The sequence below is a fragment of the Scyliorhinus canicula genome, chromosome 4, assembly GCF_902713615.1.
Source record: "Scyliorhinus canicula chromosome 4, sScyCan1.1, whole genome shotgun sequence".
NCBI classification, from domain to species: domain Eukaryota; kingdom Metazoa; phylum Chordata; class Chondrichthyes; order Carcharhiniformes; family Scyliorhinidae; genus Scyliorhinus; species Scyliorhinus canicula.
Genome location: NC_052149.1, coordinates 107,298,108 through 107,321,255, shown reverse-complemented (window position 1 = coordinate 107,321,255; position 23,148 = coordinate 107,298,108). Strand labels below are relative to the sequence as shown.

The 23,148-nt window shown below is 45.3% G+C and overlaps 2 protein-coding genes across 3 annotated transcripts in view; one reads left to right on the top strand and one right to left on the bottom strand.

The window, feature by feature from the left end:
• The window catches only part of LOC119964231, a 901,051-nt gene that overhangs the window by 305,396 nt on the left and 572,507 nt on the right, over nucleotides 1-23,148 (top strand).
• The window catches only part of tsen15 (TSEN15 tRNA splicing endonuclease subunit), a 71,161-nt gene that overhangs the window by 33,902 nt on the left and 14,111 nt on the right, over nucleotides 1-23,148 (bottom strand). For both annotated transcript variants that reach the window (XM_038794989.1, XM_038794990.1), the window contains exon 3: nucleotides 7,595-7,730. In XM_038794989.1, coding sequence (XP_038650917.1) covers nucleotides 7,595-7,730 — 136 coding nt within the window. The remainder of the gene's footprint in view (nucleotides 1-7,594; nucleotides 7,731-23,148) is intronic.

Genomic DNA, 23,148 nt, shown 5'->3' with positions numbered 1-23,148 from the left:
GACGAGGTTCACTTTGGCCTCTCTTTTCCTTTTTAAATATTTAAAGAAGCCTTTGCTGCCGTTTTTATATTACTTGCTAGTTTATCCTCACAGTTTCTCTTTTCCCTCTATTTTTTTTGATCATCTTTTGTTGGTTTTCAAAACTTTCTCAATCCTCTGGCTTATCACTAATCTTTGCCAGATTGTTTTTTCTTTCAGTTTAATATTACCCTTCATTTCTTTTGTTAACCATGGTGGATTTATCCCCTTCCAGAATCCTTCTCTCCTTCCTAGAGTCCATTAGAATAACAATAATGACACTTATCATGACTTTATCTGCCCTCCATGAGCATTTATGCCTCCTCCACAAATTGGACTCCTCACACTACAGGTTAGAGACCCTTGGAACAGGAAAGCGGGGTCTATTTGAACTCAGCATAAATTTTAAATGACTACTGAGTTCAGACTTCCCGCTGATATGATTCACACCGCATCTCCTTTCCCCTACCGGCAAAAATAGCATCTGCTGGAAATGGGAACGGGACTCCCACCTGCCATTTTTCAAGGCCACAGTCGGCCTGGCTCCACAGAAATCCGGCTACATGTGTGTTAATTAGACCCCTCACATTCAGCGCAATAACTATACCAATAAAATCAATGACAACAAATGAGAACAAAAGTAAACAAAATTTGTCTGTCTTTCCTTAGAGTGCTGAGAATATGGAACCTGCTGGGGCGACTTTCAAACAATGATGAGACAGAGTACAGGAATGAGATAGAGAATCTGGTGAACTGGTACGATGACAATAATCTCTCCCTCAATGTCAACAAAACAAAGGAGATTATCATTGACTTCAGGAAGCGTAATGGAGAACATGCCCCTGTCTACATCAAGGGGAACGAAGTAGAAAGGCTTCAAGATTTTAGGTGTACAGATCATCAACAGCCTGTCTTGGTCCCCCCATGCCGACACTATAGTTAAGAAAGCCCACCAACGACTCTACTTTCTCAGAAGACGAAGGAAATTTGGCATGTCAGCTACGACCCTCACCAACTTCTACAGATGCACCACAGAAAGCATTCTTTCTGGTTGTATCACAGCTTGGTATGGAGCCTGTTCTGCCCAAGACCGCAGGAAACTACAAAAGGTCATGAATGTAGCCCAGTCCATCACGTAAACCAGCCTCCCACCCAGAAAGGCAGCCAGCATAATTAAGGTCCCCACGCACCCCGGACATATTCTCTTCCGCCTTCTTCCGTCAGGAAAAAGATACCAAAGTTTGAGGTCACGTACCAACCGACTCAAGAACAGCTTCTTCCCTACTGCCATCAGACTTTTGAATGGACCTACCTCAAATTAAGTTGATCTTTTCTCTGCACCTTGCTCTAACTGTAACATTATATTCTGCAGTCTCTCCTTCCTTCCCGATGTACGGTATGCATTGTTCGTACAGCATGCAAGAAACAATACTTTTCACTGGATACTAATACATGTGACAATAATAAATCAAATCAAAATTTAAACATTCCCTTATCCACAGAGGACAAATTCAGTCCTCTTCAAAATTTGCACTGCATCCACTGGATGTATTATATTGTGTAAATATAGTATAAATACATCCTTCCATAATAATCTGGCCAATTAGGGCAGAGAACCAGGCAACGTGCCTCAATGACCACCATCCAGTAATGAAGTGCTTCAACAGGTTGGTCATGAAGCGCATCAACTCCATACTCCCAGAATGCCTTGATCCACTACAATTCCCATATCGCCGCAACCGCTCCACAACCATCTCCCTGGCCCTACACTCATCCCTGGAGCATCTCAACAACAAGGACTCCTCCGTCAGAATCCTATTTATTGACTACAGCTCAGCCTTCAACACCATAATCCCAGCCAAACTCATATCAAAGCTCCAAACCTAGGACTTGGCTCCTCACTCTGCAAATGGATCCTCGACTTTCTGAACCACAGACCACAAATCAGTAAGAATAAACAACACCTCCTCCACAATAGTCCTCAATACTGGGGCCCCGCAAGGCTGCGTACTTAGCCCCCTACTATACTCCCTGTACACACATGACCCTCTTACAGACTGACTTGATTAATACTACACTCCTGTATGCTTCACCTGATGCCGGTGTCTATATATTTACATTGTGTACCTCGTGTTGCCCTATTATGTATTTTCTTCTAATTTATTTTATTTTCATGTACTTGATCTGTTTGAGCTGCTTGCAGAAAAATATTTTTCACTGTACCTCAGTACACGTGACAATAAACAAATCCATCCAAGAACCTGCAATCTCCAGACCAGAAGCAAAGCTGGTCTACTAACATATCTCCAGTGGACAAAGACATTCTTAACCCCCTCCAAACACACAATAATGAGGCTCAGCTTCCTCTCCATTCCATCAAAAACAATAACCATTCCACTGTTCCAGAGGATGAACTATGTATTTCTCTTTCCTGAATAAATTTGCATGTTTCCATTCCCCCCACTAAGAATAAAGACCATCCCACATCGATGCCTGAGCTGAACTCTGCCACTATGCCGTCCCGTAACCAAGCTACGAGCTACGAGCAGTAATTTCCCTCCACAAAATGAGGGGGAAACTTCATGCCATCCAACCCATTGAGAAACAGCTCAGCATTATCCCAGATCTTAAGTCAAAATATTAATCTCTAGTATTTCTGCCTCATACCCTCCATGAGTGCCTCCCCATCTCATATACACATGGATACACGCACAGACACCGCGCTCAATTCTAACCCAGAGTAGCTTCCCTTCCCCAAAAGGTAAACTGGCAAAGCTCATTATTGCCCTTTCAATACTCCCTCCTCTTCCTCGATCTCTTCCATCCCCTCGAACCAATGGAACCTGGTTCAGTAATACCCATTCCTTCATCACCGTCTGATGTTCCATCTTCTCCTGCCCTGTCCCAGTCCTTTTCTCATCTGCCTCTCCCCTGATCCAGTCACCCCACCACCTTCTAACCTCCTTAATCCAGACACTGGAAATAGCTTGGCTCCCAGTGTGCAACCACACATATCAACATATTGGTCTTTTATGTATAGTACAAAAATATCCTTCCATCATAATCTAACTAGTCGAACTATTAGAGCCAATAAAACACCAACAGAATAGTTCAAAAGGGAAAGGAGTTCAGAAGAAACTCAATGTTGCCTTGCATACCATCAAACTAAGGAATGCTACATTTATTTTACTAGAAAAACTATCCTAAATAAAGATAGCTTTACGGTGCCAGCCTTGCATTGCCAGACTCTTGAAACAAGTTACAGATTCCTTCAAAAATGCACCTATGTGACAACACCATATCATCGTAAATTACTGCAAAAACTGGTTGATCAATTGAAAATACTGGTATCACTATATCAAACTAGCTGCTTCACACAAATATTACTATTTGAAGATTGCACATCTCAGCATCGAAATATAGGCATATGTACAGCGTAAATTAGTAACTTGTCAGTTCTTTGAAGAAGGAGAGGTAGTGTCCATTTACTGAGTTCTGGGAAAGATTTCATTGCATGTACGGACTTCTTGAATGAGAGAAATAGGATTCCTCTTCAAGGAGTCGGCAGTGTATCAATAGTCTGATTATTTTGAAAGCAAATAATAATGAGGGAGCATGCTCAAGGTAAATGCATATACAAATACACTGTAGAAGGCATTAAATTTCGCCAACATTTTTGCACGCAAATGTTCTGTGTATTCAATAGTTAGCCTGAACGAATCCAGCTTTCAATGTAAACCAAAGACTCTCCTCACACAGCTCTTCCCTTGTCATTACTTCTTATAAACTGGTACACCGTGAAGTTTGATGTTCCACTGTTTATAAATGATGCAATAAACCACACAAAACAGTGAATTGCTCAAGCCCTGTAATAATTGGTAGCTTGCATAACTACACCAAATAAAGCATGAAACCAGTTCTCAAGGTGACACAAAGCAGGTGATCATAAGAGGGCCAGACGTCACATCCTACTGTCAGTTGACCTTGCTTAACAAGGATTCCTAGCTCTTAGCCAGACTGGACAGAGTACTGGGCCACCACAGAGTGCCCAATCTCACAGAGAGAGAATGAGTGTGAGAGCGAGTGAGAGTGAGAGCAATAGTGAGTGAGAGTGAGAGAGAGGCAGCAGGTGGTAGCAATGAAAACCCAAACAATACCTGTTCCCTGTGAAGAACAACTGTTCAGAATGCAGTTAGTTGGCTCAGCACAATGATAGAACCTTGTATCAGCAATCCAATACAGTGTATCAGCAATCCAATACAGTGTATCAGCAATCCAATACAGTGTATCAGCAATCCAATACAGTGTATCAGCAATCCAATACAGTGTATCAGCAATCCAATACAGTGTATCAGCAATCCAATACAGTGTATCAGCAATCCAATAGACAAGTTAAACTTCAGACAGTTCAACAGAAAACCAAATTGATCGGGCGGCACGGTGGTACAGAGGTCAACGCTGTTGCCTCACGGCACTGAGGACCCGGGTTCAATCCTGACCCCGGGTCACTGTCCACGTGGAGTTTGCATATTCTCCTCGAGTATGTGTGGGTCTCACCCCACAACCCAAAAGACGTGCACGGTAGATGGACTGGCCATGCTAAATTGCCCCTTATTTGGAAAAAAATTTGATTCTCTCTTCAAAAATTTGACATTTATAGAAAAACACATTGTTGTTCCCATGAAATATGCAGCACTGTGAAGAATGATGACAAAAAGAGTGATATAAACAATGTTATCTTCCCACAGTATTCAAGATAGATTTAAAACGGAACCTGCCCTAACAGAAGACCTTTTTTTATATATATGCCTTCAAAGCTTCCTCAGGTTCAGTGGTACCACTCACTCAGGTTCAGTGGTACTACTCACTCCCATGAGCAATCCATAAGTGTTATATTCAGCACTTCCCAGTCGCTAATTAGAGTGCAACCTGCGCAAAGGGAGCTTTCCAGCAGTACTCCAACATCTGATTTCAATACACTAATAATATTTTTTAACAAAGCCATTGGCAGGGAATCCACGGGATTGGTGAGAATGCTGATTTATCAATGTCATTCTCCTTTTATTGTAAAACTAGCTTTTCAGCAAATCCTGTTAGTTTACCAACCAATGGGTTAGTCCTTAGTTGTTCCATGATTTTCATGTGTAGTTCTTCAGCCTGAAGGTGCAATGGAAACACAAAGATGAGACACACTGCTATACTTCACAGAACCCTGACCGTGCTGGATGTTATGATAGCCTCGGTGTCTACTGGAAGTCAGGAGGATCGTCTTCAACTCCACCCATGTCGGGACAGATCAGTGGTGCTGTCCATTATTAATGTGGCATCACCCTCACACAAGAGCAAGGCAAACAAATGCCACTGAGGTAAAGCAGAACCATGTACCAAGTATGCCATAACCATCCCAATTCATTAACAGCTTATTTTACTTCAAGGTAAATAGATTCGTAATTTCAACAAATGGCCCATTCTCCCAAAAACATGGATGAAACCCTCACAAGTAGAATAGAAGACAACAATATATGCAGTTAACACTGATTTACCGCATTAAAACAGTTTTCAGTACAGCACAAACCTGATTACTCCTCAATCCAAAGCCTACTAATTCAAATTCTTATAATTCAATTTGAGCACCAATATCCCATTTGCTGTGTATTTCTGATACTCAAATCAAATTATTGGATATTATTGCCATAAAGGGAGTGCAACAAGGGCACATCAGATTTGTTCTGGGGGTGATGGGACTGTTTTATGAAGAGATTGGACAAACTGTGCCTGTATTCTCTAGAATTTCAAAGCATGAGAGGTGATCTCATTGAAATCTACAAAATCCATAAAGGAACAGACCTTTACAATTGTATGTATGTGGGATGCTGTATGTGGGTTAGAGTCTAGAACTAGGGGGCACAATTTCAAAATTAAAGGGATGTAAATTAGGACCGAATTGTGGAGAAACTTCTTTACACAGAGGGTTGTGAATCTTTGGGTTCGATTCCAGCCTTAAGTGATTGTCTGTGTGGAGTATGCATATTCTCCCAGTAACTGCACGAGTTTGCTCCGGGTGCTCCGTTTTCCTCCCACAGTCCAAAGATGTGCAGGGGAGTGGGCCTAGGTAGGGTACTCTTTGGGAGGGTCGGTGCAGACTCGATGGATCGAATGGCCTCCTTCTGCACTGTAGGCATTCTATGGAGGGATAAGAAACCTTTCAATTTCATTTCCACATCAAAATGAAGAATTTTGGCATTCCCACCAAAATTATTAGAGGTATTTCTTCCTTAGATGTATTCTATCTCAGGGAGGTACAATTTCACAAATGTAGTCAATAGTTCAATACCAGTCCCTCTGGCCAGTGCACATGTAAACCATGATTAAATGTCACCATGATTGTGATGAGTAGCACATACAAGCCAATTACGCCCGTCACTTCATTTTTGCAAGTGTGAAATTTCCAGCAAGTCAGTGGATAGCCTCTACTACCACTGAGTAGACTGGGGTTCAGACCTGGAGGCTTTTTCCATTTGTATCGCTCATAAGCACGTCGAAATCTGTATTCACTCACTCAACAAACGAGAAAACTGCCAGTTCTATGTCAGCTAGGAACAGGACTCGTTTCAGACAAGTAAATAGCAAATGTGGGCTACTTAAACATTTGGCAAATCAACGTTCAGTTTTCCTGACCTTTTAAACTCAATAAAAATCTTTTGACTCATGACAATTCACTATGACTCTCACTTCGTGTGATGAGAATGGAATAGATTTGCTGGCAATATTAACACTTTCTGTCAAAAGTTTCTTAACAGGCAACTACTGTTTGTCTAATATTAATATCCCATTCACATTATGTCCATTTTACACAGCTAAAACACGAGGAAAAGAGGACGCTAGATAAAAATTGTTGATTTTAAGACCAATAAAAAGCTTGCATTAACAGTTCCAAAGTCCAGTAAAATCACTGGGTAACCTTTACTTTGTTTCCTGCCAGCCACTAATCTCGTGTAGAAAGAACAGTCAGTTTTCCACCCAACTCCACTGTGAAATTTACCCCCATTAATACAGTTCTCTAAACCTTTCATTGAGATAAAGTTATCCATTCTGGCATCATTTGGAATCCTCCAAGTATAACAAAAGGTACAAAAAAAAAACAAAAAAGAGAAACATGCCGAAATGGATATCCGCCATACTGTAAGGCGAAGGAACAGATAGCAATCCGGTGTCTTTACAGGTCAAGAAGGGAATTCAGCAAACATTGTGGAATTGCAAAGAGAGCTTCAGACAGAGACTGAAAGATTTAGTTATTACGTAAAGAAGATTGTTTCAGTTCTGGTGAAAGGCCATTGATCTCAAACGTTAACTCCATCTCTCTCTCCACAGATGCTGTTTGACTTGTTAAGCACATCCAGAATTTTGCTTGTCTCACAGTATAAGTTACCGAGCTCAGGCATCTGTATCATACATATAAAACAAACAAGTTACCATCCACTCATGGAAAGTAACATGAAGTGGTTCTGTCCACACTGTCACTAGTAAATTTGGAGCGAAATTCACCAATAGCCCTGGTTTAAGAGCAATTCCTCACCTTTCATGACTCAATGTCATCTGAACTGGCATTGGCACTACCACTTCCATTTCCTCCTGCTCTCCTGGGCAACCCTGTAGATAGACCAACTGAAGCTCCTCTGACCCTTTGTATGTCACATCTTTCCAGTTCCTGGCTTCAAAAACACAAGAGACAGGTTAGCTTAAAGACAAAAATCACCTGCTCCTCAGAACAAAACCTTTTAATCAAAGGGGAATACGAAAACAATAATTTTTCACATATGGTAAGTGATGCCAGCATCAAAGCCAGATGCATTTCATTCTACTTTCCTTTTAATGTGGTACCTCAAGTCAAAACCTTGGAAAAACCACAAGTTTATTTTGCTACTTTCAAACATCTATTGTCACTGCATATCCAACAAGAACATCAGTTTTGCACAAAATATGGACAATTTGTTCTCAAAGATTGCATCAAAGCGAAAAAAATATTGATCAGGAGTAAATTCAAATCCAAATATTAAGTGGTTACAAATTTAAATTTTGAAAATCACATTCTAAAAGCAACTCAGTGCAGTGTTAAACAAGATTAGAGATGGTGAGATTGGTGAAACGTATTAACATCGATTGACGATTGGTTAATAGGCGGAAAACAGGAAGCAGGAATAAACAGAACATTTTCAGGATTGCTGGGTGTAACTGCAGGAGTGCTGCAAGGATCAGTGCTGGGCCGGAGATATTTACAATTTCTATCCATGACTTGGGTACATTTCACTTTCTCCTTATCAAAATCTGCCAACGATACAAAGCTAGGTGGAAAATGTAAACTGTAAACATAGAGGATGTGAAGAGGCTGCAACAGCACTATAGACAAATTAAGTGATTTTAACCGCGAATTTGGCATGTGGAGTATAATATGGGAAGCACGAAATTATCCTCCTTTGGTAGGAAAAATGGAAAAGCAAATTTGTTTTTTTAAAAAGGAGAGAAATTGGAAATTGTTGGGATTCAGTGGAATTCAGGTATCCTTGTATACAAATCAATAAGGTTAGTTCGGACTGAAAGAAAAAATAAGGAAGGCAATCGCTGCATTAGCCTTCATTGCAAGGAGGTTGGGAGTACAAGAGTAGGAAGTCTTGCTGCAATTGCATAAGACTTTAAAATCTGCTAAAAACACAGCAAGTGATTAAGGCCTGGAAGGCAGGTTCAATTAAAGCACTCAAAAGGAAATTAGACTTATCTGAAAAGGAAGTTCAGGGTTCTGGGAAGAGGCAGGAAAATGGCACTACGTGAACTGCTTACTCGGAGAACTGGTGCAGCCTGGATGGGCAAAATGGATTCCTTCTGCATTGTAGTAATTCTGTGAACCTGTTCCCCAATTCAATTAAATCATGGCTGATCTGAACAGCAGTTCTGTTTACCCTCCTTAGTCTTATATACCATGATACTCATACCCATCGAAAAACTTACTGAGCTAAGTCCAGTCCAGATTTCCCATACCCTTTGTGCGATAAGTGTTTCCTGATTTCATAAAATCCCTAAAGTGCAGAAAGAGGCCATTCCGCCCACCAAGTTTACTTAAACCCTCTGATAGAGCACCCAACCCAGACCCACTCCCCAGCCTTATTCCTGTAACCCCATGACCCCATCTAAACTTTGGGCAATTTAGGCAACCTTTCAAAACTAAAGGGCAATTTAGCATGGCCAATCCACCTAACCTGGACATCTTTGGACTGTGGGAGGAAACTAGAGCACCCAGAGGAAACCCACGCAGACATGAAGAGAAAGTTCAAACTCCACAAAGTCACCAAAGGATGAAACTGAACCCTGGCGTGTCAGGCAGCAGTCCTAACTGCAGTGCCACCCACATCCCATTTCCCTCCTAAACTGACTGGCCCTCATTTTAAGACCAAGACCCCTCATTCTATTTCACTCCACCCCACCAGAGCAAATTGTATCCTTGTATCTACCCAACTGAATATTTTTAACATTTTGAACACCTCGCTCAGATCAACCACCCCCTCTGTAACCCCACACCCAACTTTTGAAACCAGCCTACCTCCTTAATCTATCCCTCCAAGCATTGTCAGGTCAATATATACTTGCCACCTTCAATATATCCTATAACGTGCTGTTTAGATAGGGGCTGATCAAGGCTCTATATAAGCAGCCAGGTCTGCAGATATGAAATGCATATGTTTTGTTCCAATAAATTGCACATGCATCTTTACTGTGCTGGACTTGCTACTTTCAGGATTTATTTAGCAATTTGATTGAATGGACTTTTAGAGAATGTTTTAATGCTGCACCATTATAACGTCTACAAGGAACACACGGAGGATTTTGGTGCTCCCAATCACAGCACAGTAGTTTGCACACAGCAAGCAATGCTAAATGTAAAAACAGCACATTCATTATGGAACTAACGATGTAAGCATTATCAAGTGGTGATAGGCCTATTTTAGCATGTTATGTCACCCCAGGCAAAAATGGTTCTTGCTGCAATAAAGCCCAGACAAGCACATCTTATTTTCATTCGGCTTCATGTTACATTCAAACATTTTGCATGAAGCTCACGTTGGGTAGAAAAATTGACAATTTCAGCACTCTGCAGAGCATTCAAGATAGAGCAGTTCTAAAGTACAAAAGAACAGAAGGATTATTGTGTCATAAAAATTACACCAAACACAAGAGACAATAATATGGCTGTCAAAATGATTTTTGTCACTCAAACTGTGCGGTGTCAAGTGCTTTCTGCTCTCAACCGAAGAATATCACACAATTGCAATCTCTGCAACCCTGCCTTTTCAGCCTAATAGTTGTGAAGAGACAACACTGCAAATTATTCAGAACCGATTCAGCATTAAAGTCAATTCTTTGCAAAGCTGTTTGCCCATTTTTCCGATTGCTTGAGTTATACCCGGAGGCCTCGTGCTGCGGGTGACAAACACTTAATTACACATCTGCATTTTAGAGTTATGGGATGATCAGAGCTCAATTAGATAAAGTTGCATCTCCTCCCTCCCACACACACCTCCCAAGGTAAACTGAACACTTCAAGGGTTAACAGTTGCGACTTCTCCATTGATTGAATGGGGAGGCAAACTGTGCCAGACATTTGCAACTAAGGCGCAGAGACGGATGGTTACACCAGTGCACACAACAAATATTTGCTGATGCTTTTGCTAAAAGATCAATGTACGTACGGATGAGGAAGGCCATGGCCCATCTTGTTTTAAAATATTTTTATTCTCCTCCTTTTTCACATTTTCTCCCGAATTTACACCCACTAACAATAAACAATAATCAGCAACAAATATGTCAATCCCCATAACAATAACAACGATCCCATCCCCCCACCGACCCCCAAACATCAGCCCGCATGTTTACATAAACAAATGACAAAAAGGAATCAGGGATTACCCATAGTTACCCTTAATACACACAGCCCCCCTCCCCTCAACCCTCCCACCCATCCCCACAAAACTAATATTCGATGTTATCCAGCTCTTGAAGTGCATAATGAATAATGCCCATGATTTGTAAAACCCCTCCGTCCTTCCCCTCAGTTCAAACATAACCTTGTCAAGGGTCAAGTATTCCAACAGGTCCCCCCGCCACGCCAGGGCACAGGGTGGAGAGGGTGCTCTCCATCCCAGCAGAATCCGCCTTTGGGCGATCAACGAGGCGAAGGCTACAACATCTGCCTCCGCACCCGTTTCCAACCGTGGCTGGTCCGACACCCCGAATATGGCCTCCCAGGGACCCGGGTCCAATTTCCTGTGCCCCATCTTGGAAATTACCCTAAAAACCTCCTTCCAGTAATACTGTAGCTTTGGACAGGACCAAAACATATGCCCCCCCCTTCCAGTGGTGCTTTTTCCTGTTCCAAAATAACTCCGTACATCGCTGACACTACCCTCTTCTCCTGTCCCCTTGTCGTCAGCACCTCTTCTAGCAATGTGGAGGCCGGTTCCTTCGGGAATCTCTGTATCTCCTTCCTGGCAAAATCTCAAACCTGCAGGTATCTAAACATTTCTCCCTGCTCCAGCCCATACTTCGCTTCCAGCTCCCTCAATCCTGCAAACCGACCCCTCAGAAACAAATCTTTCAGCGTCTTAATCCCCTTCTCTTCCTGCACTCCCAGATACCTAAAGTGAGTCCCTGCCCGACGGAATGACAGCCCCCCACACCTGCTCCCATCCCCTGCCGAGACACCACAAAATACTCACTTGTCCAGGTTCAGCTTGTACCCCGAGAAAGACCCAAATACTCGCAGTAGCTCAAATATTCACCCTATCGACACACTCGGTTCCGACACATACAGCAGCAAGTCACTGGCATATAAGGACACCCTATGCTCTATTTACCGCCCCACCCCCCCCAAGCACTATTCCTTTCCATGCTCCCGAACTTCTTAATGCGATGGCCAATGGCTCAATCGCAAGTGCAAACAGCAGGGGGGACATAGGACATCCCTGCCTCGTCCCACGGTGGAGAGAAATGTATCTCGAGCTGATGTTGTTTGTGCGGACACTCGCCTTCGGCTCTTTATATAATAGCTTTACCCAGTTTACAAATCTTGGTCCAATCCCAAAGCGCTCCAGAACTGCCATCAAGTATCCCCATTCTACACGGTCAAACGCCTTCTCGGCGTCCAATGCCACAACCACCTCTGTTTCCTTCCCTTCCGCCGGTGCCATAACGACGTTCAAAACCCTCCTAATGTTCGAAAAAAAGCTGCCTCCCACTCACGAACCCTGTCTGATCCTCACCCATCACCTTCGGGAGGCACTCCTCCAGCCTTCGCCAATGCTTTTGCGTCCATATTCAGAAGAGGTATGGGCCTATACGACCCACACTCCGTCGGATCCTTATCTTTTTTTTAGCAAGTGAAATCGATGCCTGCTCCAAGGTTTGTGGCAACACCCCCTTCCCTATCGCCTCTTCAAACATCCCCACCATCAGGGGTGCCAACTTATCCTTGAATTTTTTATAATATTCCACCGGAAACCCGTCCAGCCCTGCCACTTTCCCCGGCTGCATCCTCCCAATCGCATCCTTCATCTCCTGCTTCACTATTGCTCCTTCTGATGTAGCCCTGTCCCCCTCCCCATCCTCGGGTACTCCAACCCATCTAGAAATTCCAGCATCTCACAGTCTCCCCCGGGTGGCTCTGACCTGTACAACCTCTCATAAAACTCCTCAAAAACCTTGTTAATCAGCTCCGGAGCCACCACCAACTTCTCTGCCCTATCCCTCATCTGAAGAATTTCACTTGCCGCTGCTTCCCTCCGGAGCTGACCTGCTAACATAAACTGCACCCCTTGCTCGTCTCAGTTGGTGCACCGCCTTCCTGGTGGACAGTCGATCGAAGCTCACCTGTAGTTCCTTCCTCTTTTCCAGCTTCGATGGGTCCCTATCTTCTGCATAACTCCTAGCTACCTCCAACATCTCATCTATTACCCTCTGTTGCTCCAACCTCTCCTCTTTGTCCACCCTGGCCTTAAACAAAATTAACTCACCCCTCACCACCGCCTTTACCTCACCAGTACAGTGGAAACCTACATATTCCTTAATTACCTTTTCAATTTTCTCACAGAACACTTGCTTCCCCAAAAGCCCCACATCCAGTTTCCATCCCGACCTCTGCGCTATCCCCTTCTCCAGTACCATATCCACCCAATGAGGAGCATGATCTGACACTGTAATTGCCGAGTATTCCGACCCCTTGACCCCAGCCAGCAAAGCCTTTACCACCACATAAAAGTCAATCCGAGAGTATACCTTATGGACTGCTGAGAAAAACGAGTACTCCCATTCCCTTGGGTGCACGAACCCCCAAGGGTCCACTCCTCCCATTTCCACCATTAGCCCAGCCAGCGCCTTTGCCCCCCCTGATGGGACCAGTGAGCGCAGCCGTGAGCTGTCCAACCTTGGCTCCTGCACCAAGTTCCAGCCCCCCCCACAATCAGCTCGTGTGTGTCCAAGTCAGGAATGGCCCCGAACACCTTCTTCGCGAATCGCACATCGTCCCATTTGGGACCGTATACACTTACCAGCGCCACTAATCTCCCCTCTAGCGCCCCTGTCACAATCACATATCTACCCCCCTGATCTGCCACCACCTTCTCCATCTGGAAGCGTACCCTTTTGCTGACCAACACCGCTACCACTCAAGCCGTTCCAACAAATCCAGAGTGAAACACCTGACTAACCCAGCCCTTTTTAAGTCTCACCTGGTCCTTCACCCTCAAGGTGAGTCTCCTGCAGCATTGCCATATCGGCTTTCAAACTTTTAAGATGCGCAAGCACCCTTGACCGGACCTCCTAACCCCCTCACGTTCCACCTGACTATCCTTACTGGGGGTCTCTCACCTCCCCCCCTCCCCCACCCCCGACCTTTCTTATCCACCATCATCATACCACCGGGTCCTGCCCCATAAGCCTGACCCGCCCCTGTCGATTGTTAACATCGAACCAATTCCCCCCCCCCCCCCCCCCCCCCCCCCTCCCAAGAAGCCTCCTACACTTCTCCCTGAAAAACCATCTCCCAGCATCAATCCCTTCCCCCCCCTCTCGCTCACCTCTTCGGTCCATTGAAGCCTGCTAACCAGGCTCCAGCGTCCGCAGCCCTTCTCTCACCTCACCTCCGTTCACTAGCTGACTTTAGCTAGCTAGCGCGGGTGGCTCCCCCTGCCAAGATATATCATCCCCTTCCACCCAGTCCCAGAGAAAGAAAAAAACAAAACCAACAATCCAACCTATACAATTCACGAACATAAGATTTAACCGTTGCAACACAGAACGCCAATCAACCCAACCATTAACTTGAACTCTGTAACAATGCAAAGAGAAGTAAATTACAATACACAACAGTAAAAAGAAAGTTGTAGCATTTATACATTTTCCAGCTGCTCAAACACAGTCCGCAGTCTCTCTTCCAGTTCCGCTCCTCACGTCTGCCCCAAGCTTTCTGCCCTCACAAACGCCTCAGCCGCCTCAAAATAAAAGTCTTTGGCGTTATACGTTACCCTCAGCTTCGCCGGGTACACCATACCAAATCGCACCCCCTTCTTGGACAATGCCGCCTTCACTCGCCCGAATGCCGCTCGTCTTTTTGCCAACTCCACCATCAAGTCCTGGTAGATCCGAACCGCAGTACCATCCCACTGCACCTCACGCTTCTGCTTCGCCCAGCTTAATACTTTATCCTTCATGCAGAACTTATGGAAGCAGATAATTACTGCGCTTGGCTCCAGCCTTAATGACCGATGAGCTCGGTTTAGTTCGTATCGGGAGGGGTTCTCACCCTTCCCCATCAGCTCCGCCAACTTCTTAGTGAAGTATTGTGTTGGCCTTGGGCCCTCCGTCCCTTCGGGCAAGCCCACAATTCTCAAATTGTGCCGCCTTGAGCGGTTCGCCAAGTCTTCGAGCTTTGCTCGGAGTCCTCTATTGACCTCCACCACCCTCCGCAGCTCGTCCCCATCGAGGTGACCTGGTCGCTGTGACCTGACATGGCCTCCTCCACTTCCTTCATCTTCTCGCCCTGCTCTCTCACCTCAGCGGATGTCTTTGCCACCGCCACCCTCACCGGGGTGATTGCTTCTTCCACCAATGACTTCAATGCGAGCACCGTCTCCTTCCTCAAGGCCTCCATGTTCCTCGCGAACTGCTTTTCCAGCTCCACCGCCATCACCATCACATCTTCTCCATTGTAAGTAGTGCGGCCCCGCCTTGCGGTTCAGCTTCCGCCATCTTGTCAGCACTTTTGCTCGTCCTCATTCAGGAGTGAACCCGCGTTTCCTCCTTTCTTCGACGCTGCTCTTTGCATCCTTTAGCAGTTTATTGTTTTTCCTTTCTTTTTTCTCTTTTTCCCCCCTTCACCCTCCTATCCTTCATCAATCTGAATTTTTTTTGGAAACAATTTTTCTTCCTTCACAAAAAAAGGGGAAAAAGGGAGAAAAAAAAAACTTTCACCAAACTTCTTTCTCGTCTCCTCTATATTCCCCCAGAGCTCCCCTGGGACCAGACTTCAGCCTTCTTATTTCGTCCTAGGTGGGAGCCATTCGATGTGGGACACCCCACCTATATCGTGCCCTGGCCTCGGCCCTGCCACCTCGGCCTACTTTTAGCTCCACCCCCGCTGCTCCGACCTCCGCACCGGGCCCAGCGCCTCAGCCCCCGCCGCCCGACACCTGCGCAGGGTTCTTCGCCGGTCTTTAAACCGGCCCCGCTAGCTGCCTGTGACGGCCTCAAAAGCCAACGATAGTCGTGGGGGAGGGTGTGTGTGAATGGTGACTCGGGGAAATCCCCAAAATCGCCGCAAATCGTGGCCACTGGCAGAACTCTTCTTGCTGCGGCCGCCCTGCTCGAATACGCCACCGGAAGTTCGGCCATGGCCCATCTTAATTCATTCCACCAATACAATCCCATATTTCCCAGTTTCCTGTATCCAGTGTTATTTAAATAATCCCAGAGATCTGATCGCCATCACTCTCCCAAGTATTAATCACTCGTCAAGAACGTCATGATATTGGTTCCTAAAATTTGAATCCTTGGATTTCTCCGATGGTTTATTGTGGAAGTTCGAGAATCAGCTCTCAAATGCCTCCTGTGCAGGCTTTCTCATAAAAAAGAATAATAATAATCTTTATTGGTGTCATAAGTAGGCTTACATTAACACTGCAATGAAGTTACTGTGAAGATCCCCTAGTTACCACACTACAGCCAAATGATTAGCATGTGCATAATGCCTTACACAACCGTAGGACATTCCAAAGCACTTCATAACTAATCAAGTGCTTTATTCATGTAAGAAACAAAGCAACCAATTTGCAAACCTGCTCCGAAGACAACAATTAAATAAATCACCATGTGACTTGTTTAATCGATGGTGGTTGAGGAAAAAAATGTTGGTCAGGGCACCTTGCCTCTCTTTGAATAGTGCCATGGGATCTTTTACTTTCACCCGAGGGGTATACCAGGGCTCCAGTTTCTCTCATTTAAAAGTAAGCACCATAGGCATCAAGGTGGCACAGTGGCTAGCACTACTGCCTCTTAGCTCCAGGATCCCAGTTCAATACCAGCCTTGGATTACTGTCTGTGAGGAGTTTGCACTTTCTCCCAGTGCTTGCGTGGGTTTCCTCCGGGTGCACCAGTTTCCTTTCACTGTCCAAAGAAGTGCAAGTTAGGTGGATTGGTCATGCTAAATTGCCCTTAATGTCCAAAAGGTTAGGTGGGGTTACTGGATTACGGTGGAGGTGTCGGCTTAAGTAGGGTGCTCTTTCCAAGGGCCAGTGCGAACACGATGGGTCAAATGGCGTCCTTCTGCATTGTGAAGTCTATGATTCTATGACAGAGAATGATGGGAATCTGGAACTCAGCCTGAAAGGGTGATAGAGGCAGGAACCCTCACAACTTTTAAGAAGTATTTAGGTGAGCACTTGAAATGCCATAGCATACAAGGCCACAGACCAAGTGCTGGAAAATAGGATTAGAATAGTTAGATGCTTGATTATTGCAGTCAAAATGGGTTGAAGGGCCCAGCACTCCCTCAGTACCACACACAATTATGATGCTGGAAAGTTAGAAAAAACCTTGGAGATGTTTTCTGTACTTCAGTGATCACGTCTCCCAGAATGGAGAAATGGTACTCAACTTAAGGTTAGACAAGAGCACTGCAGTCTGACCCATGACTTGCTCTTACTTGTACTTGGCAGTTCAACATTCTATCAACTTTAAGGAGTATCAATCTTCTTTGGTTGGATATATCGCACTTTGAGTTTATCAGAGCTCCTGGGTCTCTTTCAACCTGATCATTTCAGTGATGATTTTCTGCATGGAATTTATGAAGTACATTACACATTTTGTGCATACATGTTAAATGCACTGATGTGGTTCAGTGCAAATGGCGTCAAAAGAGTACGGTTGGCTATACAAAGCAATCCCCATTGACCGGATCTTTCATACAGACCAGCAATTGCATTTCAACTCAGCAGTTTAAATATGCAAAACTCAGCATGGAAAGGTTCAAAGACAAACAGATCTTATCGGACTTTCAGCAAGATGAATGCTGCAGTACTAATAACTGGCATGCTCCAAGAATGCTGCTCCCCTGTATAACTTCATTCTGTTCACACAAAAATTGCAGACTTATCACAAAACAAAGAATTCTATGTTGTAGCCTTGCACAAGAGCCTTGTAGCTCTTAGCCTTTGGAAAATAGTTTTACACCCATTATTCCCTATTCTGTTAGCATTAAATAGGAAAATTCTGTTCCTTTACTCAACCTCATCCGCTCGCCACTGGTGATTTAGTTGGAATAAGGTTAAACAGGCCATCAAATCCTTGTTTCTATTCTAGTTCTATGATATGTAGCCCAATCCCAGTGGGAAATTAATATAAAAGCAAATTACTGCGGATGCTGGAAAGTAATACAGAAACAGAAAATACTGGGCAATCTCAGCGGATCTGACAGCATCTGTGGAGAGAGAAGGGACATTCATACATTCTAATCTCTTTATGTGCCACTGTCAGTACTCTTCTTAGCTTTATTCACCTTCATTACATTCCCTTTGTCTTTCTGTCCACAACATCTTTGTCAATCTCCACTTATCGCTGGCCCTCTATCCAGCTTCACTGCTCCACGCCCCCCCAACAACAATATAAATTTTACCCTATTTCCAGTCCTCTCCAGCTTTGACAAAGAGTCATCCAGACTCGACACGTTAGCTTCCTTGTCTCTCCATGTTGGCAGACCTGCTGAGATTGTCCAGTATTTATTGTTTTTCTTTCAGTAGGATATAAGCAGGGGCTGTTACAATTGGCCTCAAAATCCCTCATCTTGAATGTGGAGTATTTGGGGGTGGGGCAGGATAGTGGGAGAAGAGAAATTAACCAGGATTGCTCCAGTCACATTGCTTTATCTCTCCTAGTCCCTGGTCTCTGTAAGGAATTTCCTTGAAGTCCACCTGTTGTTGGTCACACATACCACCCTGATATCTCATTTGGGTCAATGTCCATTTCTACGTGTAACAGCTCCTATACAAATGCAAGTTGCTGTTGTAAAAGGTGCAAATTACAAACAAACTTTTACTGTTCAAGCAATTGCCAACATGAATAATTGCCCTTCATTTCTTTTCATTTGAAAAGTCTGCTTACCCCTTTAAAAAAAAAATCATATTAATAATTAGTGTGATGCATCATCCAGCCACTCAAAGGTCCGACATAACTGATAGCCATGGCAGTCAATACTCCACACACAGAACATATAAACCCATGCAAAATGCAGATACAAAAACATTACAGGTGCAAATTTATTTGAAGTTAGAACAACCCCTTGACATTACTATTTCTCTCAAGATCAGTAGACAAGGTGTGAAATAATGTAAATAGTTACATTTCTTGTTTGAAGTGAGCAGCTTCATGCAAGAGGAAGTCATATTGTGAATTCAGCATTGAAGGCCAATGTACCCAATTCACAACTCATACAATTTTCCATGCATTGACCTGAATAACCATAGCTCCCTTCCCGTCACTAGCCATTTCAATTCCTCATCTCACTCTCACTATGACCACTCAGTTATTAGCCTACTGCATTACTTCAATGAAGCTGGATGCAAGATCATAGAACTATGCCTTCTCTTTTCATTTGCAACCCTCTAATCTTAATATTGGAAAATAACTTCAGACTTCAACCACGATGATGACTTTCTCTCCAGCAGTTGGAGGGGGATTCCCAGTAAAGCTTTTCCAAAATTGCCAGTTTTTATCGCTTCCGATATGATTTGCTTCATCTTCCCACATTCTCTATCCTCTAATGTCTTTGCTTTATTTTATTGTGCCTATTATCTCAAGGTGATATAATTTCTGTAATTTAATCATTACTTCTTTGGCAGACGTGCCCATCACAGATCATTCTATTTTTGCTCCTTCTTCCTTGGATTAATTTATCAATGATTATTATGGTTGTGATCAAGGGTGCACATCTGAAACATGCGCTATTCTCACCACTTCTGCTGACTAACTTGCTGGACATTTCCTACTACTGTTTCAGTTTGGCAGCACTTTGCATTTAGTGTATCTCCTGATGTTGAAGCAAAGATTACGGATAACAGGCACAGTTCACAGTCTGTGGAGTCTGCACGTTCTCCGTGTCTGCATGGGTTTCCTCCAGGTGCTCCGGTTTCTTCTCACAAGTCCCGAAAGACGTGCGTTTAGGTGAATTGGACATTCTGAATTTTCCCTCAATGTACCCGAACAGGCGCCGGTGTATGTAGACTAGGGGATTTTCACAGTAACTTCATTGCAGTGTTTATCTAAGCCAACTTCTGACACTAATAAAGATTGTCAAATCCGGTGCTCAAACACAGGTCGGAAAACATCTTATAAAGTACTTTGAGAAATAGAAAAAACCATTCTGCTTAAATGAAGGAAGATGAGCTAGAATTTCTAGAAGTGAGGTGAGAGCGACTGCCCTGGACATCAAGGCAGCATTTGAGTGGGTGTGGCATCAAGGAGCTCTAGCAAAACTGTAGTAATGGGAATCAGAGGGAAAATACTTAACTGGTTGGAATTATACCTTCACAAAGGAAGATGGTGTGGAGATTGGAGGTCAAACGTCTCAGTTCCAGGACATCACTGCAGGAGTTTCTCAGGGTAGTGTCCTAGGCCCAACCACCATTAGCTGCATCATCAATTACCTTCCTTCCATCATTTGGTCAGAGGTTGGGGTGCTCACTGATGACTGCATAATGTTCAGCACCATTTGCAACTCTTCAGATACTGAAGCAGTCCATGTCCAAATGGAGCAAGACCTAGACCAGGCATTGTCAAACTCTGGGGCTCGACCCGCGGATGGGTCGCGGGTGGGTGTCGTGAGGCTCGCGGAGCTGTCCGTCGCAGCGCTCCTGATCGCGCAACAGCCAGCTTTAAATAATGCTGGCTGCGAGCGGCCTTCAAAATGGCCAGGAATAGATAAAAAATATCCGGCCGCACTGCGCATGCATTGCATGCCTGATCATCGTTGTGCATGCGCAAAACTATGCACACTGATGATCGGGCACGCATGCACAGCGTTGCCACATTTGGTTTTCTATGGTCGCAGCCTGTTTTTTCTCAAGTTCGGTGGGCCAACGGGACAAAGGGACCATTAGGGCCAAAGGGACCCAAAACATTTCCTCCATTTTTGTCAACACCAAACAAGGTAAGAGAAAATGGCGGGTCGCGCAGGTCGGCCAGCACAGGTCGCGACGTTAGCTGGTGCGGGTCACGAAGGTCGGCCGGCGTGGGTCCCGAAGGTTGGCCGGTTGGTAAAAATGGGTCCCCGGAAAAAAAGTTTGAAAAACACTGACCTAGCAATATCCAGGGTTGGGCTGACAACTGGACAAAAAGACGTTGGACCAAAAGACGTGGACGAAGTGTCGTTGGACGAAATGACGTCGGACCAATTGGATTAGCCATATAAACACTATGGTTGCAAAAGCAGGTCAGAGACTAGGAATCCTGTTGCGAGTAACTCACCTCCGAACTGCCTAAAGTCTGCCACAATCTACAAGGCACGACTCAGGAGTGTGATTGAATACTCTCCACTTGTCTGGATGGGTGCAGCTCCAACAACACAAGAAGCTCAGCGCCATCCAGGACAAAGCAGCCCGCTTGATTGGCATCCCATCCACAAACATTCACCCCCTTCACCACTGAAGAACAATAGCAGCAGTGTGTACCATCTAAAATATGCAATACAGGAACTCACCAAGGTTCCTTAGAAAGCACCTTCCAAACCCACGACCATTACCATCAAGAAGGACAAGTGCAGCAGATATCTGGGAATCCCACCACCTGAAGGTTCCCCTCCAAGCCACTCTCCATCCTGACTGGGAAAAAAACCGCCATTCCTTCACTATACATGTGTCAAAGGACGAGAACTCAACCCCCCTCCCCAGCTGTGGGTGTGCCTACACCACATGAGCTCCAACAATTCACGAAGGGTTCTCACCACCACCTCTCAAGGGCAATTAGGAATGGGCAATAAATGCTGGCCAAGCCAGTGACGCCCACATCCCGTAAAAATAGTAAAAAGCTGAACAACTTCTCCAACTCCCCAATTATAGGTTGTTTTTTTTTTTAAATCATTTTATTGAAATTTTACAAAATACAAAATATAAACATCTTAACTTTATTAACATACAACCGCGGTAACACCCCATGAACAATACCCCCCCCCCCCCCCCCCCCCCCCCCAGCTTCAAGAGCAACTTCAAACAAAAGGAAAGAACAAAAACAAAGAAAAAGAAACAGAGAAAACAGACAAAAAAGAGAGAGATAGCACCCTCCACACACCCATGTGCACAGTTCTCCCCCCCCCCCCCTATTTCCCTACCGTTCCGCCAGGAAGTCAAGAAAAGGCTGCCACCGCCTGAAAAACCCTTGTACTGATCCCCTCAGGGCAAATTTCACCCTCTCCCAATTTAATGAACCCAGCCATATCAGAGATCCAGGCCTCCACGCTTGGGGGCCTCGCATCCTTCCAATGGAGCAAGATCCTCCGCCGGGCTACTAGGGACGCAAAGGCCAGAACACCGGCCTCTATCGCCTCCTGCACTCCAGGCTCCACTGCAACCCCAAAAATTGCAAGTCCCCAGCCTGGCTCGACCCTGGATCCCACCACCCTCGACACCGTCTTTGCTACCCCCTTCCAAAACTCCCCCAGCGCTGGGCACGCCCAAAACATATGGCCGTGGTTCTCTGGGCTCTCCGAGCACCTAGCACACCTGGCCTCTCCCCCGAAAAATCTGCTCATCCTCGACCCAGTCATGTGGGCCCTATGCAGCACCTTGAACTGTATGAGGCTAAGCCTCGCACAGGAAGAGGAGGAATTCACTCTCTCCAGGGCATCCGCCCACGTCCCCTCCTCAATCTCCTCCCCCAGCTCCTCTTCCCATTTCCCCTTCAGTTCCTCCACCGAGGCCTCGTCTACCTCCTGCATTACCCGGTATATGTCCGAGATCCTCCCTCCTCCGATCCACACCCCCGAGAGCACCCTATCCCACACCCCTCGTGGGGGCAGCAAGGGGAACCCCTCCACCGGCTGCCTGGCAAACGCCCTCACCTGGATGTACCTAAACATGTTCCCCGGGGGGAGCCCAAACTTCCCCTCTAACTCCCCCAAGCTCGCGAACCTCCCCTCCACAAACAGGTCCCTCAACCTCCTGACCCCTGCCCTGTGCCAGCCCAGAAATCCGCCATCAATGCTCCCTGGGACGAACCGATGGTTCCCCCGTATCGGGGCCTCCATCGAGCCCCCCATTTCTCCCCTGTGCCGTCTCCATTGCCCCCAAATTTTGAGGGTAGCCGCCACCACCGGGCTCGTGGTATACCTCGTCGGAGGGAGCGGCAACGGCGCCATTACTAGCGCTTCCAGGCTCGTGCCCACACAAGACGCTGCCTCCATCCTCTTCCACGCTGCCCTCTCCTTGTCCGTTACCCACTTATGCACCATCGCTGCGTTGGCCGCCCAGTAGTACCCACAGAGGTTGGGCAACGCCAGCCCCCCCGTCCCTGCCTCGTTCCAGGAACACTCTTCGAACCCTCGGA